The following is an 18,679-nucleotide window of genomic DNA, read 5'->3' on the forward strand; positions in this document are numbered from 1 at the left end:
CCAGCTCACCTCCACTCCGCCTCCCTGGGCCTGAGCGTGAAGCTGCCGCTTGCTTCTCAGCTCTCCCAGGCTTCCCGCGCGAACAGCTGATTCACGGGAAGCCGGGGAGGGGGCAGAGAAGCAGAGTGGGGCGGCGCGTTCAGGGGAGGAGGTGGAGCGGAGGTGAGCGGGGGCCAAGCGCAGGGCGGGGAGCTGCCGGTGGGTGCTCTGCACCCACCAAATTTTCCCCATGGGTGCTCCAGCCCCGGAGCACCCATGGAGTCGGCGCCTAAGGCGCCACTTTTGATGTGATCAATGGGGGGAGCACCTGCTCCCCCCCAGCTATGCTACCCTGCCCCTGGGAGCCAGAGGGACCTGCCGGATGCTTCCTGGGAGCCGCCCCAGGTAAGCACCGCTGGGACTCCCCACCTCGCCCCCCGGCAGGTCCCGCTGGCTCTTAGGGGCGGGATGGGGTGGGCAACCACTACGGTGGCCCACAAGACCCTCCTGCCCGGTTCTGGGGGCAGTCAGGGGACAGGGGAGGGGGGTGGATGGGGCAGGGGTTCCGGGGGGGCATCAAGGAATGCAGGGGGTTGGATGGGCAGGAGTCCCGGGGGGCAGGGGCGGGTCATGACCCCCTTGTGGGGTGAGGTGGGAACCGGTTGTTAAGATTTTGGCAGCTCATCACTGCTTGGAACCACTTAAATACTACTTTCTGTATTTAATAAAATCACTTTTTACTTATGAATTAACCCAGAGTATGTATTAATACCGAGGGGGGGGGCTGCAAACAGCTGTGCATATCTCTCTATCAGTGTTATAGAGAGTGAACAATTTTTGAGTTTACCCTGTATAAGCTTTACACAGGGTAAAACAGATTTATTTGGGGTTTGGACCCGATTGGGAGTTGGGCATCTGAGTGTTAGACAGGAACACTTCTTAAGTTGCTTTCAATTAAGCCTGCAGCTTTGGGGCACATGATTCAGGCCTTGGGTCTGTGTTGGAGCAGACTGGCGTGTCTGGCTCAACAAGACGGATGCTGGAGTCTCAAGCTGGCTGGGAAAGCAGGGGCAGAAGTAATCTTGGCACATCAGTTGGCAGTTCCCTAGGGGGTTTCTGTGATCCTACCCATCATAATATCATCCTGAAACTCAAGATCCTGAGGAAGGTGATGACTCTTTTCAAGAGTCGGACTGGATGACAATTTCCCCATTGATATGGAGACAGTGAAATAGATGGAATAGACTTTTGGGGTCTTCTGATCTCTCAGGACTTAGGTGATGGCGTATATGTTTAGGAGATGGTTTAGGTTAGGGTCTCCTGAACACCTTGTCGGTTGGTCAATGTGTCAAAGGCAATAGAATGAAGCATTTGCCAAAAGATCTCACATTGAACTCACTTGAATATCTCTGTGTCCAGGACCCATTGATAGGATGCTGCTTGGGCTCAGGTCTCAAAGAGTTTCTCCTGCCTTCCCCTCATTCTGGTCCTCTGCACTCAGACCCCTGCTTCTCAGGCTGACTGTTTAAAGTTTGAAGGGATTCCTGATGTTTGTTACTTCTTCTTTGCTAGTGAAAGGGACTAATCCAGTTAAGTCTGCTTCCTACTGAACTAGTTTTTTTCCCTAGGTGATACAGTCCTAGTCTCTCTGGATCTGCTCCTGTTGCAATCCTAGGGGCTACCTGGGCCTCCCTTGGGATAGACTTTTGTTTTCTGCTGTGGCTAAGGACTGTTGGCTCTTCTCCAATTCTTCCCTGAAAAGAAATCTCCCTGTGAAAGGCAGAATTGCTAGTCTGGAGGAAAGATTCACTGCCCACTCTTCTAGCAACAGGGCTCTCCTGACTGACACTGAGATGATGAGGCAGCCATAATTCCAGAAGTCAATCAGATGGTTTTATACATCACGCCACAAGCGCAAGCAGCTGAGCCCAAAACTGGGAGTCTCAGTCAATTTGAACTCCTCATTTTTGGCTTCTGGAGAACTGCCATGCTACAGTAGCTACCCCACTTCCATTTTTGAGGTACATGCTGCATAAACTGAAGTTAATATCAGGCCTAGGATCACAGAGGATATTTCCAGTGGTGCTTCACTTTGCCAGTCAGAGATCCTTGAAAGTTGCTCCTCTTTCCTTAGGAATCATTGTCCTCTTTGGTACCCCTGATATGGCAGCATCCACCCTTAACTTTTCAGTGAGTGTCTCTGCATTTGACTTTCTAACAGGACAGGAAATAAAAGTTACTTATGGGTACAGTAACTAGATTTCTTTGAGATGTGTTGTCCATATGCATATTACACTTATGGGGTACATGTGCCTCACATGCCTGAGACTGGAGTTTTTTGGAAAGCAGTGTCCATTATGGTCGCGTGTGCACACTTAGTGTCCTCATGCTCGATACCAAGGACATAAAGAATGGAGTGGGCTAAATGCCACCCGGTTTCTTCTCTACCATGGAATCTGAAGGATATAGGACTCTGAAGCATAGGAGAAGCAGGATGGGTAGTGGAATGATGGAATATGTATATGTATAACAGATCTTGAAGAACACCAGTTACTGTACAGGCAAGTAACTTTTCTCCTTCAAGAGTTACCCATATACATATTGCATTTATGGTGACTTGAAAGCAGTGGAGCAATTCAGTGGAAGTGGGAGCTCAGAATCTAGGAGAACAGAGATTGGAGTATTGGCTTTCCAAAAATAGCATCTGATTCAGAAGACTTGATGATAGAATAGTGTTTTGTGAAGGTGTATGCAGATTTCTGCTGACGCCAAAGAAAAATCTTGTCCAATTTGCCAAGTAGATTTGTCTCATAAAATCTTTTCTACTATATAATAATATATTTTGTACAGATATGGAACGAGATTTTTCTAAGTCTGAAATCCATCCAGTAGGTAGGCCATGAGATGGAGAGCTGCATCAGCAGGTCTGGATCAAGAGATAACTTCTTTGGCTGACAGATTCAGAGATTCAGTACATTTGGTTTTAGGAACCAAAACTATTTTGGCCATGCTGATGCAATTAATATAGCTTCGGCTGAGTCCGGTCTCATTTTCTGCAAGACCCTTGGGATCAACTGAATTGGCAGGTATGTATACATTAGGGTCCTTGACCACAAAATCAGAAAAGCATCTAAGAGGAAGCCTGGGCTGAAACCCACGCTTGAACAGAAGGCCTGAAATTTCTTATTGTGTATTGCAAACAGGTCCACCTGAAGATGATCTTTGTCTGAGAAGATGTCATGAAAGATCAGGTCCTTGATCTCTCATTCATGATTTGAGAAGTGTCTGCTCAGTTTGTCCACCAAACTGTTCTGAAGAACAGCTTAGTGCATAGCTGTGAGGAAGATTCAGTGTCAAATACACCAGTTTCATAGCCTGACTGCCTCTGGACACAATGGGGAAAATCTTACCCCTCCTTGTTTGTTTCTATAAAATATGATTGAATTGTCAGTCATTATTCGGATGGATTGATCTTCAATGTGAGGTATGAATGTCTCATAAGCTCTGAACACCAGTCTGAGATTCAGCAAGTTTATATGTATTTGTGCTTCCCATAGAGTCCAGAGGCTTTGATCCATATGTTCCATATGGAATCCCCCTCCCAACAGTAAAGCATCCATTCGTCCTTGATGGCAATGGTACTCCTTTGCACACATTCCTGGGCTACCTCCACCATTTCAGGAAGGATAGAACCAGTAGAGGCACACACAGAGACATATCCAAATGACATCTAGTGGGAACATAAACCAACCTTACAAAGCCCTGCTTGCAACAGTAGTGTGGCATTTGTCATTAAAAAGATGCATGAAGCCATATCTCCAAGAAGACCAAAACACATCCTCACTGTGGAGTTTGGGTTTGACTCTATGTGAGATATTAAGGAAGACATATTCTCAAACCTGTCTTAAGATAGTTATCCTGAGGGATCTAAGTGTAGCTCAAGAATCCTTAAGGGTGTGAAGGACACTGTCCACTTTGAAACTTAACAATTCTGACCCTTAAAATGACAAGTCCTCCACAGTGGACTGAACCTCCATGAAAAACAAGACCTCTGAAGCAATAAGACTCCCCTCATTACTATGGCCTGGCCATTGATCTTGAGGTGGCATGAGCCACATCAATTCAGCTTGCAGATTTGTTCTGGCTATCAAGTGATCCTCAGTGATGAGTGAAGAAACTTCTTCTGTAACGTCTGGTGGTAGCTTGTCTGAAAATGCCATTATCTTTTTGTAATTCAAATTGTATCTGGGCAAAAAAATGTATCTGGGCAACAGGGTCTGATAATTCATCATTCTAAATTGCAAACCAGGTAACAAGAATTATTTTTACCAAGCACTTTGGTTCCTGGTGCCTTATTTCATTGCCTTTCTCATGCCTCACTCTAACCACCATGTACCCAGGCAAAGGATATGAATTCAGCCTCCGTGGAAGTGACAAGGTATTTTTATCTGCTTTCCAGAACATAGGGGCTGCTGTAGCAGGAGTCTGCCACAGGATTCATGCAGAATCCATTACAGCCTCCTTAAATGGGAAGGGTATTCTCCCAGCAGCAGAGGACTGAAGAATATCACTTTATGAGTGGAATCCTGCACCTCCTGAGGCATATGAATCTGATACTCCCTTGAGTAGATCCTGAAACCTTGAGAATCATCCAGCTGTGATATGCTAGGCAAGGCTACTGCCTCATCTGGATAAAACAAGGAAATAACCAAAGGGCCCAATATGTCTGCTGAATGAGTTGGATTCTTTTCACTTAGCTCCTCAGGCTGAGCAGATAGATGAAAGATTACTGCACAGAGCAGGCTGAGTAGCAAAAACAGAGGAAAATCTCTTGAGAGTGGGAGATCTCCCAGTGTGACTTCCAACCCATGTGGTCTCCATAGTTTCCAATACAGTCAGACAGGTATGTTGAGATAAATTCCAGGTGGCCATGAAGTAAAACATCATGATCCATGTCCAGAATAATGGACTCCATAGGTTCTATGGTAGGAGGAGTCTCCAGAGTCCCTGCATGATCCATACAAGACAGGAAGAGACACCCTTGGAGAGTACGACAGTCCCTCATACTACCTGCAGATGCTGATGAAAAAGAGCAATCTCTGTCTAATAGTGGAGCAGAGGTAACAGGTGTAAAGGATTGAGCCTAGAGGTACTTGCTACCATAGAGAAAGATGGATCTGGTGTCAAGCTGTCCTGCAGTGGATCAAGAGCATGACTACCAACCTCAGGGCACAAAGCCCAAATCGGCGGTGAGTTCCATACTTAGATTTCACCAACAAATTATAGAGTGTAAACTCCTCATGTACTATAATAGCCTTAACATGGAGCCACACACAGTCCCCTTGGGTACTCTGGTCTGTCTTGCCACCCACGTAAGCTTACCTTTGTGACAGATGGTCCCTTTCACCAAGTATCACAGCAATATTCAGGTTACTCCCAGTCCCAAAGACCCAGTCACTTACCCCAGGTCACCTGCACTTTTAGATATCATACCAAAGACAACGCTTGCAGCCAATCCTATAATAAACTATATAAAGATTTATTATATAGGAAAAGGAAACAGAGTTATTTACAAGGTTAAAGCTGGTAAACACATACACAAATGAGTTACAGTCTTAAGTTTCCAAAGTAATAGAAGCTTCTATAATAAGCAGGCTCTATATGTCTTTTAGGACAAAGCCAAGCTAAGCACAGGGGATCTTTTGCTTATGCCTAGTAATCCTTGTATTGCAGAGTCCAAGCAGCAAAAAGATACAGTTTCTCTTTGTTAGGGGTTTTTATTCCCTTCCCCACTTCTACTTTGAGCTGCAAACTCAGCTGACGGGAGGAATTCACTTGCAAGATGCATCTTCATTGGGTGGGAGGAGATTAAACAACAAAATCTTTTGTCCTCTAATGTTTCACTATAGTACATCTGGTGTCGATGGACCTTTCTTCTCGGTCAAGAGAGAAAACATTCTGTTGCAGATCAGCATTTTAAACTAGCTAATGTCTCTCTGCTGTCTGGTGATTTACACAGTTACAGAGGCTTACAAGGCAAATACTCAAATATTATCTTATAATATGGGATACAGATGTTATAAGTGAGATGAATGCATGCAATTTACAAGCATTCCATAAAGTCTAAAATACTAAACCCATTTGTATAATTCTAATACTTATTTTAACAAGACTAATGAGCTAGACTGATTTCAGCTGTATATTTGTCAGTATTCAACTGAGGCTTGGGGACCTTGGCCTGAGCTGGCACCTGGTCTGCAGCATCACACCTGGTATCGCAGGTACTAGAGCTGAAGAAAGCGATGTGGACTCTGGCTCTTGCAATACCCTAGTACCGGGCATGCTTTAGTACTGTGTGATGTGTGGTTGTGGTTTATTTGAAAACTGTGTTGGAATTGTAGGCTGTCACTTTCGTTTGTAAGGAGTTTCCTGGTCCTGCTTGCAGGATAGTCAGGAGAGTGTGTGATCAGAGTCAGTCAGCAGACAGTCAGTCTAGAGTTGGGCAGGCTGAGTAGTGCCTCTCTGTTTTAGCGAGCAGTCTGCTTTGTCTGTCTCCATTTTGGGGTTTTTTGTGTTATCATTTTGAATTAAAGTAGTTTTACATTGTAACCTTCCAAGAAGAGTATTTTTTATCTAACTTCTCTATGTGTATACCATGAAAATAACAACAGTGGGACAAACAGCAGAGCCAAGGTGAAAAGAGTGGAGTTTGCAGTGCCAACATAACCAGTAGTGGAGCAACAGTCAGAGTTGATACTGAAAGAGCCATACTGCACTTTGATGGTATCAAGAGGGAAGCTGAAGAGACACATGAGATGATGCTGCTGCTGGAGCCATCATCTTTGCATACCAGTTCAGCATTCAAGCCTCAGTACCAAGACCTCATCAAGTTTCAGCAGTAGCTATACTGAAATGCAAAGTCTCTTTGCCTCTCTAATAGTCCAGGGAAGCCATTCTCTTTGTTGAGGAAATCTTAGTTAGGGATACACCTCCCTAATACAAGCTCTGAATTTTCTTTACCGAAAGTTTTTTATCAAACTTTCCTGAGCTTGGGGCTGAAGTCTCAGCTGACAAGGCTCAAAGAGAGGTAGATCACATGCTGAAATGAGTACTTCTGGAGATAGGCATGTTATGTACGGACACCCTATGGTCTGAAGACAGTCTCATAGATTTATCCATATAAAACATTTGAAGATCAGCCTCTTCTAGTGTCTTCTTTGAAAAGGACTCACATACAGCACATTTCACAGAGCACAGTGATTCCCCCAAACAGAACAGACATCTCATGTTACCATCCTTAATGGGGATAGCACCTTCATGTGAAGGGCTGTTCTAGAATCCAGGGGATTCAGGATTAGGTGTTTCTAAACCCCAGTACCAGAAAAGAAAAAATATAAAGGTTCTGAATGGAAGGAAACCTATCAAAAAATGGTTGTCAACGGGCAAAAAACTAACATATTGTACTAGAGTAGGTCTACATACATAGGAAAAACATTGCCAACCATTAATGAAAAATGGATAGTGAGTGTCTTTATCTCAGAGCCAGCAGCAGTGAGAAGGAACTGCGGGGGGTGTTGGCTAGTTCCACCCTTTATGCCCTTGGCTTGTGACACAAAAACACTGAGCATGCATGCACAGACACAACTGACACTGCTGGCCAAAAGACTCTGCTCTTGGGCATATGGGCACATGCAAACTATAAGTGGAATATGTATATGGACAGTCACTCGAAGGACAAGCTTTTAATGCCATACTAAAGGCTGTTTTCCTTTCTGGGGTGCCCTATTCATTGTCAATCTGTTCTCTGACACAGGGTTGATAGACAACACCTACTGCACCCTATAAGAGTCAGAGTCATAGATTTTAAGGTCTGATGGGGACCATCAGATCATCTGGTCTGATATCCTGTATATCACAGGCCACCAACATCACCCAGCACCCACACACTAAACCCAACAACCAAAATCAGACCAAAGTATTACAGCCCACAGGAGACTAGACTATTATGTGCCACAGGCAGAGAATAGGAGGGTCCGATGTGCACCAATGCTTAAGGCCCCTGCAATGGAGGGAAATTATTAAGTGAGATATACCCAGATAATCCTGGCAAGTGACTTGCATCTACATGCCGCAGAAGGCGGCAAAAACAAAATACAAAAAAACAAACAACAACAACAAAAACCAAGGTCACTGACCAGGGACAAAATTCCTTCCTGAACCCACATATGGTGCTGATCAGTTAGACCCAGAGCATGTGAGTAAAAGCCAGGCAGCCAAGCACCTGAGAGAGAGAAAGTGCAGTGCTTCCTCAGAGCACTGGCCCACTGCATCCAGTGTCCCACCTCTAGCCTTGGCCATCTCTGACGCTTCAGAGGAAGGAGACCAAAAAGAAACACTCCAGAATACATGGGGCGGGGGGGGGGGAATCTCTTCCTAAGCCCTGCAGGTGGCTGAGAGAAGGCTGAAGTATGGGGTTTTAGGAACTCAAGATATAAACTTGGAAGTGAGCCCCAGGGCTACTAAGCCTTACCCCCTACCATCACAAGCAACCCTATCATATAATCACACTCATAATTTTGTCCAACTCTCTTAAAACTAATTATTTGTCACTAGGACTCCTATTGGGAGGCTGTTCCAGAATCTCCTTCCTCTGGTGATTAGAAACCTTCTTCTAATTTTCATCCTGAATTTGTTCATGGCCAGTTTATACCCATTTGTTCTTGTGCCAACATTGTCCTTTAGCTCCTCATTTCTCTGGTTTTACCCTCTTTATGCATCTATAGAGAGCAGCCTTCTTTTTGCTAGCTAACCAAGCCAATCTCTAACAGTGTCCTCTCATAAGATAGGCTATCCATTCCCCTGATCATCCTATTAGCTCTTCTCTGTACCTGTTCCAGTTTGAATTAATCTTTCTTGAACATGAATGACCAGAACCGTACATAGTATTCCAAATGAGGTCTTACCAGTTGACTTGTACAATAGCATTAATATTTGTCTATCTCTACTGGAAATGCCTCACTTGATACATCCTAGAATTGCAATAGCCTTTTTTGCAGCCACATCAGATTGGTGGCTCATAGTCATCCTGTGATCAATCCACACACCCAGGTCTCTCTCCTCTTCTGTCACTTCCAACTGATGATCCTGCAGCTTGTAGCAGAATTTCTTATTATTAGACCCTAATTGCATGACCTTGCACTTTTTACTATTGAATTTCATCCCTTTTCTGTCACTTTAGTCTTCAAGGTGATCCAGATCTTCCTGTATAATATTCCAGTCCTCCTCTGTATTTACAATGCCCCCCAACTTTGTATCACTAGCAAATTTCGTTAGCATACTCTTACTTTTTGTGCCAATCCCACTAATAAAAATATTGAATAAGATTGATCCCAAAACCAATCCTTGAGGAACTCCACTAATAGCCTTCCTCCAGTCCAATAGTTCACCATTCAGCATAACCCGTTGTCTTCAAATGCTTTACTGAAGTCCAAGTATATTAGATCTATTTCACTTCCCTTATCCAAAAAATCAGTTATTTTCTCAAAGATGGAAATCAGATTAGTCTGGCATGATCTACATTTGGGTAAACCCAATTGCATTATATCAACTTTACCATTTGAAGGCCAGAAGAGGGAGTTCAGGAAAGATTATTATTATTAGAACAATCTTTTCTGAATCCCCTCTTCTGGCCTTCAAACAACCCCCAGCCTCTCCAAGCTCATTATCAGAAGCAACCTTCCCACAGACCAGGACACACCAACTCGAAGTGGCACCAGACCCTGTCAGAACAACCAACAGAAAACCTGCAGACATATCTCCAATGCTACAATGATCAATAACCCCCACAACACACTTTTCAAGATCCATGAGTCCTACACATGCCTATCACAACATGTGGTGTACTTCATTCTGTGCACTAAATGTTATCATCCAGCTTGGGTGGAATCTTGCTGAGCAGTGTCTAGTTGAGCTGACATCTTCCAAGTGGTATTCAGTGGCTAGTGCTTGGCAATTTCCCCTCTGCAATGAGGGGAGCTGTGCTTGTCTTTTTGTCTCATTCTTTGTGCAAAAGGCACAGTGCAAAACTCTATGATCTGGACTGTAGTTTCTGGAAGGAACAGTGGGGACCGAGGCCTGGAGGAACAAGAGGAGGAAGCTGAAGACAAGGCCCCACCCCTAGTGGCAATGGACAGGCTTCTGTTCCATAGTGCTTCCACCTGAGGAGGGAAGGGACCACAGGCATCCTAACTGGGTTTCCTCAATTCTTTCCTTTCCTTTGTTCACTCCTTTCTACTCTTGGGGGAACCCAAAAGTGACATGGTTCTTTGTCCCCAGTTTCCTTTCTGCTCCTGAGAGAAGCTAGGTGCTCTCATCTTTCTAAGCTTGGTGAGGCACTGTAGGCACTGCCCCTCTAGCTACAGTCTGGCAGCTTTCAGGGATCAGTTTGCTGGACTCTAAAGGAGCTGACAGAGGAGCTGGAGCAGCTTTTCTTCTCTGGATGCAGTGTTCTGCAAGTCAGGAACAGTTTGGGAGCCAATTATCTGGGCTGCTGCTGTTTGAGTAGTCCCTGTACTTCCTGGTTCCTGTTCTCGGATGGAGTATGAATACTCCAGTGGATAAGCCTCTGCTGTTAAGGCTGCTCCTGCCTCATGGAGAAGGGTGGGGGAAGAAACAAGGGCCCTTGTCAGACTGAAGCCATGTTTCATGCAAGAGGTGCTTGCACCAGCATGTCCCTTACCATTCCACTGACAATCATTTTTTTTTCAAAAGGCATGAAAAATTGGGATATATAGTACTCATAGACTGGAGAAAAACAAATGAACCACTAATCTTCAAGAAAAGAAAGAAGAGTGATCCTAGTCAATACTGTCCCATAATTCTAGGGTCTATTCCCAGTAAAATAATGGAACAAATATTATGAGGAAAAATCAGGAAGCATTTAGAGGATATTGGAACCATGAGCAACGATCATCAAGAAAATACAATGAACAGCTCTTGCCAGAAAACCTAATTAGTTTTTAAGATAGAAAGATGAAGGGAAAGGGAAAGCACTAGAGGAGCTGATGTGTTTAGTAGCTACTTTGCTGATCTATTATCATTTAATATGTCTTTTAATGGTCTAAAAAGTGCTTATGAAATTAATGAAATTCACAGATGGTATAATCTGGCAGGAGTTACAAACACAAGTGACAATAGAGAATTAATGCAAAGAAACCAAAAGAGATTAGCAATATGAGATCTGATTCACCATAGTGATCATCCAGTTTAATGTCAGAATAATTGATTTTAATTCCATTCCACTGGCATAAAACTGGAGTATGTATTGGTGAATTAAGTCCATGGAGTGAAAAAGAGTGAAGGAGGTGCTAGTTGTCAGAGAGTTTGCAATATGATACAGTAATAAGTTAAAAAGACCACTGCATCATTGAGCTGCATACACAGAGGCATTATGTCATGAGACAAGGAAGCAGATTCATAGATTTTAAGGCCACAAGAGACCATAATTACCATCTCTTCTGATCTCCTGCATAACACAGGCCATAAAATTTCACATAGTGGTTCTTATATCAAGCCCATAACTAAGAGACGGACCCTACCATGTTTTTGGAATGACAACATGTCTAATACTGTGTTCATTTGTCAACAACTCATTTCCAGAATGATATGGATCAACTGGATCTCAGAAAGAGTGCAACAAAAAGTCTAAGATAACACTACATGTAGTGGAATGAATATAGTAAAAGTAAGCAAACAAAAGGCCCTACAAAACAAACACCCAAGACTTTAATTTAGCCTGAATATCACAAAAGAGCTTCCAGAGAGTGAGATCTGTTAGGCTGTGGAACAGTGTCCCAAATGAAGAAGTGGACTATTACTTGGCACAGTTAAACTTAGATGCCACAACACAATAGAAATGTACTATAGGGTGTACAGTCTTGAACTGATTGACAGGGACTTGAACAAATTGGTTGGTCTGGTAGGTCTTTTATATTTTTAACTTCTGTGAATCCATGATATATAGATTCAATATAGTGTTCAATAAACTAATTTGTCTGTTGCATTGGAAAATTGAGTGTGTTCCCAGAAATCAAGATCACAAATATGTTTGTTCCCCGGCTGAGTAGTGCTAGTGCTGATGGCACTGAATTAGCTAAGCCACTGCTTGTCCCCTAAAAAAAGTCCTGGCCAAATATATAGATTATCTCATAAGAACATAAGAACAGCCATACTGGGTCAGACCAATGGTCCATCTAGCCCAATATCCTGTCTTCCAACAGTGGCCAATGCCACGTGCTTCAGAGAGAATGAGCAGAACAGGTAATCACCAAGTGATCCATTTCCTGTTGCCCATTCCCAGCTTCTGGCAAACAGGCTAGTGACACTTCAGAGCACGGTTTTGCATCCCTGCCCATCCTGGCTAATAGCCATTGATGGACCTATCCTCCATGAACTTATCTAGTTCCTTTTTGAAACCCATTGTACATCCTCTGGCAAGAGGTGCACAGGTTGACTGTGTGTTGTGTGAAGAAATACTTCCTTTTGTTTGTTTTAAACCTGCTTCTTATTAATTTCATTTGGTGACCCCTAGTTCTTATGCTTGAGAAGGAGTGACTAACACTTCCTTATTTACTTTCTACATACCAGTCATGACTGTATAGACCTCTATCATATCCCCCCCCTTAGTCATCTCTTTTCCAAGTTGAAAAGTCCCAGTTTTATTAATTTCTCTTCACATGGAAGTTGTCCATATGCCTAACCATTTTTGTTGCCCCTTTCTGTAGCTTTTTCAATTCCAATATATCTTTTTTGAGATGGGGCAACCAGAACTGCATTTTTGACTACTACTGCACATGTAGTGGGTGTTTTCAGAGAACTATCACAATGACTTCAAGATCTCTTTCTTGAGTGGTAACAGCTAATTTAGACCCCATCATTTTATGCATGTAGTTGGGATTATGTTTTCCAGTGTGCATTACTTTGCATTTATCAACACTGAATTTCATCTGCCATTTTGTTGCCCAGTCACCCAGTTTTATGAGATCCCTTTGTAACTCTTTGCAGTCTGCTTTGGACTTAATTATCTTGAGTAGTTTTGTATCATCCGCAAATTCTGCCACCTCACTGTTTACCCCTTTTTCCAAATTATTTATACGTTGAACAGTACTGGGCCCCGTACAGACCCCTGGCGGACACCACTATTTACCTCTCTCCATCCTGAAAACTGACCATTTATTCCTACCCTTTGTTTCCTAACTTTTAACCAGTTCCTGATCATGAGAGGACCTTCCTTCTTATCCCATGACAGCTTTCTTTGCTTACGGGCCTTTGGGGAGGGACCTTGTCAAGGGCTTTCTGAAAATCTAAGTACATTATATCCAGTGGATCACCCTCGTCCACATGCTTGTTGACCCCCTCAAAGAATTCTAGTAGACTGGTGATGCATGATTTCCCTTTACAAAAACCATGTTGACTCTTTCCCCAACAAATCGTGTTCATCTATGTGTTTGATTACTCTGTTCTTTACTATAGTTTCAACCAGTTTGCTGCTGTCTGTCTTCTACACTGCAAACTGTTTGGCAGAGGACCCCTTTTCTATTTATATCATGTACAGTACTGAGCAAATTGTTAGCACTTAACATATATTAATGATTCTTTTAAAAAATAGAAGTAAAATCCTTATGTAGCCAAAAGGGCAAAATATAATTCTAGATAAAAATTATCAATACTATTGTAAAATTCTAATGCCTAAGGGTATGTCATCCTGTCTTATGAACCTACTTACTTTCACAAAATGTATCTAAGGACATTCCATAGAAGAAAACAAAAGGCATGGAGGATGAGGACAATCAAATTTGACAGATTATAGGGGTCGAGCCTCGACCCCCTCTTCAGGCTGCTTTGCACTGCTTAGGCCAGTCCCAGGATCAGTGGAGCTGAAAGGTAATTAAGAGCCACTCTTCTGCCCACATCCTTGTTTCCTGCAGTAGAAATACCCAGTTGTTGGAGGACCAGTATATATAACCTTACACTTCCTGCTTCTGGCCCCCCATACATAGAATGTCTGAGCGGGTTTGGCCAGATTATCTTGTGCTCTAGGAATCACAGGGCAATGGAATGTCCCACTGGTGGCCACTTCCACTACTAACAGCCCCGGAGGGTGTCGTAAATTGCATTAGCCCTGGCCATCCTTGGGATTGAGGGATTGGAAAAGTTGCTTCTACTCTCCCAACTCTTCGGTTTTGCACTAAGCGCATCTCAACCATACCTAAGGATCTGACCCATAGTGCAAGAGCTTGCAACTTTGATTTGTGTGAGTAGTTCTTATGCAAATAATCCAACTGAACTCAACTGATTTAAATAAATTCAGACAAAATGTAACAATGACAAGTTCCAGTTGAGTTGCATTTTCTGAAATAAATTATTCAACAGCCAGTTAGAGTGGCAGGGCCCAGAACTTCTCAGGATTCAGCCATAATTTTTTGTAATATTCATACAGGGGAGCTGTAGAATAATTTCAACATTCTTTTAAGAACTACTGTGTATCATTCAAAGAGATGGCCATTGATCTCACTAAGGTGGAATTTCTACCTCCTTCAGGTTTCAACCACTAGTTGTTTTTTGTTTGTTTGTTTTACTAGGAAAAACTTTGAAACTTGTTAGATACTCTGTTTTCCAAAACAATATAGTATTTTAATCAGACTATGGCAGTACTCAGATAAACAAAACAGAAATCTAAGCCTGAGATCACTATGCATTTAACAAAACAACACTTATCAATAACGTTAAAAAAAAAGCCCTCTCACCTCTATTCCCCATCCATAGTTAAATATGACCAGCAGACTATAAACAGAACAGTTTAAAAAGAGCGATGGGAAGGGGAAGCACTTTCCACAACACAAAGAAATTACCTATGATGTACAAGTCGGCAGTAATTCACCATATATTTACTCATTCTACAGAACGTGAATTAGTGTAAATCACTGTATCTCCACCAATTATTTATTCCAATGAGTATGAAATTTTGGCGCAATTCATTATCTCTCTCCAGACATTACTTACTCTAAAAAGCTGGTGATGTAGTCCCGGCTACAGGCTGACCAGGAGAAGGGGTTGGTGTTTGCTGTAATGTGAGCTGCCATAAGTTTTGCTGCTTCATGACCTTTGGTCCCACAAGAATTTCCAATTCCATCATGGTTCATACCAAAACTGTCCAAAACAGAAGGAAAAAAAGTGTCCCATTACTTTCCTATGGTACCAGACAAAAACAGAGTTTGCAACTGAAAGGCCACGCTCAGTTAGTGTAGGAGGACTGAAACAAGATATGTATGATTAATTCAGACTAAACTCTGTACACTCAGAATACTATGCAATTTTGCTGTTTCATATAAAGATATCAAAACATTTTACTACATTGTGTAAGTCTCACAATAGCCCTGTGAGATAAACAAAAGGGACTCGTACTTCAGGCCTTATTGGGGAGTTTGGCCCAAGTAAGAACTATGGGTAAATACCTGCTCTTGCACTCAGATCAGTAAACACAGACACAGAGAGTCTGCGTGATATTGCCAAGGTCATATAGTGAGTCAATGACAATCCAGAATAGAACTTAGGCAGCCTAACTACTAAACAACCTGTGCTCCCTATATGCATCCATTTATACAGTGGTCTTGATCCTCTGCTGTTCTAAGTCTGCTTTGTGGTGGTCCTCAAATGCAGGGTCAGCAAAATGATTCATATATCACCCCCTTCTTAGCATCCAACATAGTTCACATGGTCACAGAAAAAGGGGTGTACCCAAGGATCCTTAGAGGTTGGAACACCCCGTTGGAACTGTAGGTGGCCAGCATAATGTAGAACAGCTAAATCATCACCAAACTAAAACTAAAAGCTAAATCCATAAGAACTCTTCTTTAACAGACTACTTAAGAGCAAATGTTTAACTTTATACATCAAATTAACCTTTAAAATTAAATAACTACTACATTTTAGATATAACACGTTAGTGAAATATTCAGTTTGTCAGCAGTTTGATTGATATGACGTAAATTAATCATAATAATTAAAGATAACATACAAAAAGGCACTCTAATTAATTGTATAATTTTTTTAAAATCATCTCCCCTGTCCGTCTTTGGGGTAGCTGGAGTCAGTCTGCAGTATGGCAAATTTTCTTAAATATTCATCTATCACAAAGGAATTTCTCTTTTCCATGCAAATGTCATTCAAGATCATGGGCTTGTTATATTCCATTCTGGATCTCGTCACAAAAGATCATGATATCTCATGAGCCATTCGAAATAGCAGATTTCATTACTCATGGGAAGAGACAGAAAGACAGTTAGTGAAAATGAAATATTCATAACTTTAAAATACAACCTTCCCATCCGTACTGTGAGAAAAAATTCAAAGCAAAATCAAAACACGTTAAACAAGTTATCCCTCAAACATGGTGCATTTATTCTGGCTTAGTTCTTAGTGGTAGCACTTTTTACATTTTTAGGCAAAAACAATGCACTTTTATTTTCACTCTTTTTTTTTTAATGTAAGGCTAATCACAATCACTTCTCTCTGCTCTGCTCTTGAGTTATACAATCATTTAAGTATTGTGAAATGATGTAAATTAATTCATCACAGTGTACATAAATGTAATTTATGCATGCAGTCTGAAGATTTTTTGTAATACTGTAAATTATGGTTACTCACCTGTAACTGGAGTTCTTTGAGACGAACTCAAGTCTGTATAGTCACACCCATGGGATACACCGACTGAGCAGCTCTGATGGTGGAAACTTTTGATAATATTGCCTGTTGGCGCACTCTTGTATGCCCTCCTGCTCTTTCCCTCAGTGTTCCTGAATGTTCTGAGGGCAAGGTTATAAAAGGGGTATAGAACTCTGACCACTTTAGTTTCTTCTACCGCTTCCCAAAAGTCTGATACTCTAATTAGGACTTAGGAAAAGGTGAAGGTACATGGGGAGCGTAAATATGCTCCATATTACATTTCTACACAGTTCTGTTAAGTGGAATGCATCTAAGCTATACCACTGATGTTGCCTTAGCCTTTGTGGAATGGGACCTAATCCCTTCAGGAATAGGAACAGATGCCAATAAGCAGCCATCCTCTATGCACAGTCTAGCCCATTTTGATGTTTGAGAAGCAATTGCCTGTCCTCTTTTGTTATTATCATAAGATATGACAGGAGTAAATCTGGAGATTTTCCAAATTGTTTTGTCCTATTAAGATAATATACTAAAGCCCTCTTAGCATCTAAACTTTGTAACTTATTTTCATCTGCAGTTGCATGGGGTCTTAGAAACACTGGCAGGTTAATTGACTGATTAATGTAAAATTCAGTCACTACTTTAGGTAGGAACTTGGAAGGGCAATGTGGCAAACCTTATCTTTATGGAGTACAGTAAATGGCAGGTCAGTCATGAGGGCTCACAGGACACTCTTCTTGCTGATGTTGTAGCTATGATAAAAACTGTTTTAACTGAAAGATGAAATGAAGAACATTCTCCAATTGGCTAAAAGAGAGGCTTCATGAACTGCATAAGGACTATGTTAAGGTCTCATGTCAGTGGAGGGCCCTTGAATGGTGGATAGATATTAACTAATCTATGATTCTATGAACCCTTTCATAAATCTTTCAACTGTCTCATGTGTGGATATAGATTTGTTTTCAATAAGTGAATGATACACTGATATAGCTGCTTAGCAAACCTTAATAAATGTTTAATTAATCATTTCCTAGAGCTAAGACAAACCTCCTGTACCCCTGTGAACTACACTGTAATAATCCTGATTGAATCCTATATCTCAAGCCATCAGGTGTAGGAAATATGAGTCCGTATGATAAACTTTTCCATTCTGCTGAGTCAACAAATGGAGTGAGACACAGAGATTGGAAAACTCCTTTGGATAGCTGAAGGTGGTCCGGGAGCCACAGTTGCTTCAGCCTTGCCAGAACAACTATGATTACTTTGGCTCTGTCCTGTTTTATCTTCCTTATTATCCTCTGAATGAGAGGAAATGGAGGGAAAAAATATAGAACACCTCATACACAATTTATCCTGAATGTGTCAGATGGTGTGATGCTATATGATTGAAATGTGACCATGTATGTCATTGATATTGCCATTGTTAGACAATTGCAACAAATGTTGTACAAAGTATGTTATGTAAGGTACCAATGGAAAAGTTACGATTTGCTAAATAAGATTATCCTGTTTATATGCACGTATCATCTTTGTATCTGAAGTTATGAATATTGGCTATATATCTATATCTCAGATCGGTTTGTGCCTGGGGTAACACCGACAAGCTAGTTTACATCCAGTTTAGCCAGCCCATTGTGAATGGACTATTCAAGTTTAATGATCCATTAAGGATACTTCACTCTAACAATGGGCCATAGAAGAAACTCATTCTGCCCAGATATCAATTCCTGCAAACGCCTCAGCCTCCAAGGGGCCAATGGCTACCCCCTGTGAGTCATCAGGCCTTGTAAGGACATGTAATATGCTCATGTGACACTGGACTCAATCTTGTGCCGGTAACTCTCCACAGGACTGTGAGCTTTGTTTGAAACAGAAAATTTACAGGCACATGGCTCAGGGTATAAAATCCCCCTGGGACAATTCCATTTTGCCTCTTTACTGCTCTGATTCTCTGGACTGTGGATTTACAACTAAAAGG

At 42.0% G+C, this 18,679-nt stretch overlaps 1 protein-coding gene across 1 annotated transcript in view; it reads right to left on the reverse strand.

Annotated features, from left to right (window-relative positions):
- Positions 1-18,679, reverse strand: part of ADAMTS6 (ADAM metallopeptidase with thrombospondin type 1 motif 6) — a 324,386-nt gene that overhangs the window by 166,005 nt on the left and 139,702 nt on the right. The window contains exon 10 of the mRNA XM_077816928.1: positions 15,040-15,186. Coding sequence (XP_077673054.1) covers positions 15,040-15,186 — 147 coding nt within the window. The remainder of the gene's footprint in view (positions 1-15,039; positions 15,187-18,679) is intronic.

This window comes from Eretmochelys imbricata, chromosome 5, assembly GCF_965152235.1.
Source record: "Eretmochelys imbricata isolate rEreImb1 chromosome 5, rEreImb1.hap1, whole genome shotgun sequence".
Lineage (NCBI taxonomy): Eukaryota > Metazoa > Chordata > Testudines > Cheloniidae > Eretmochelys > Eretmochelys imbricata.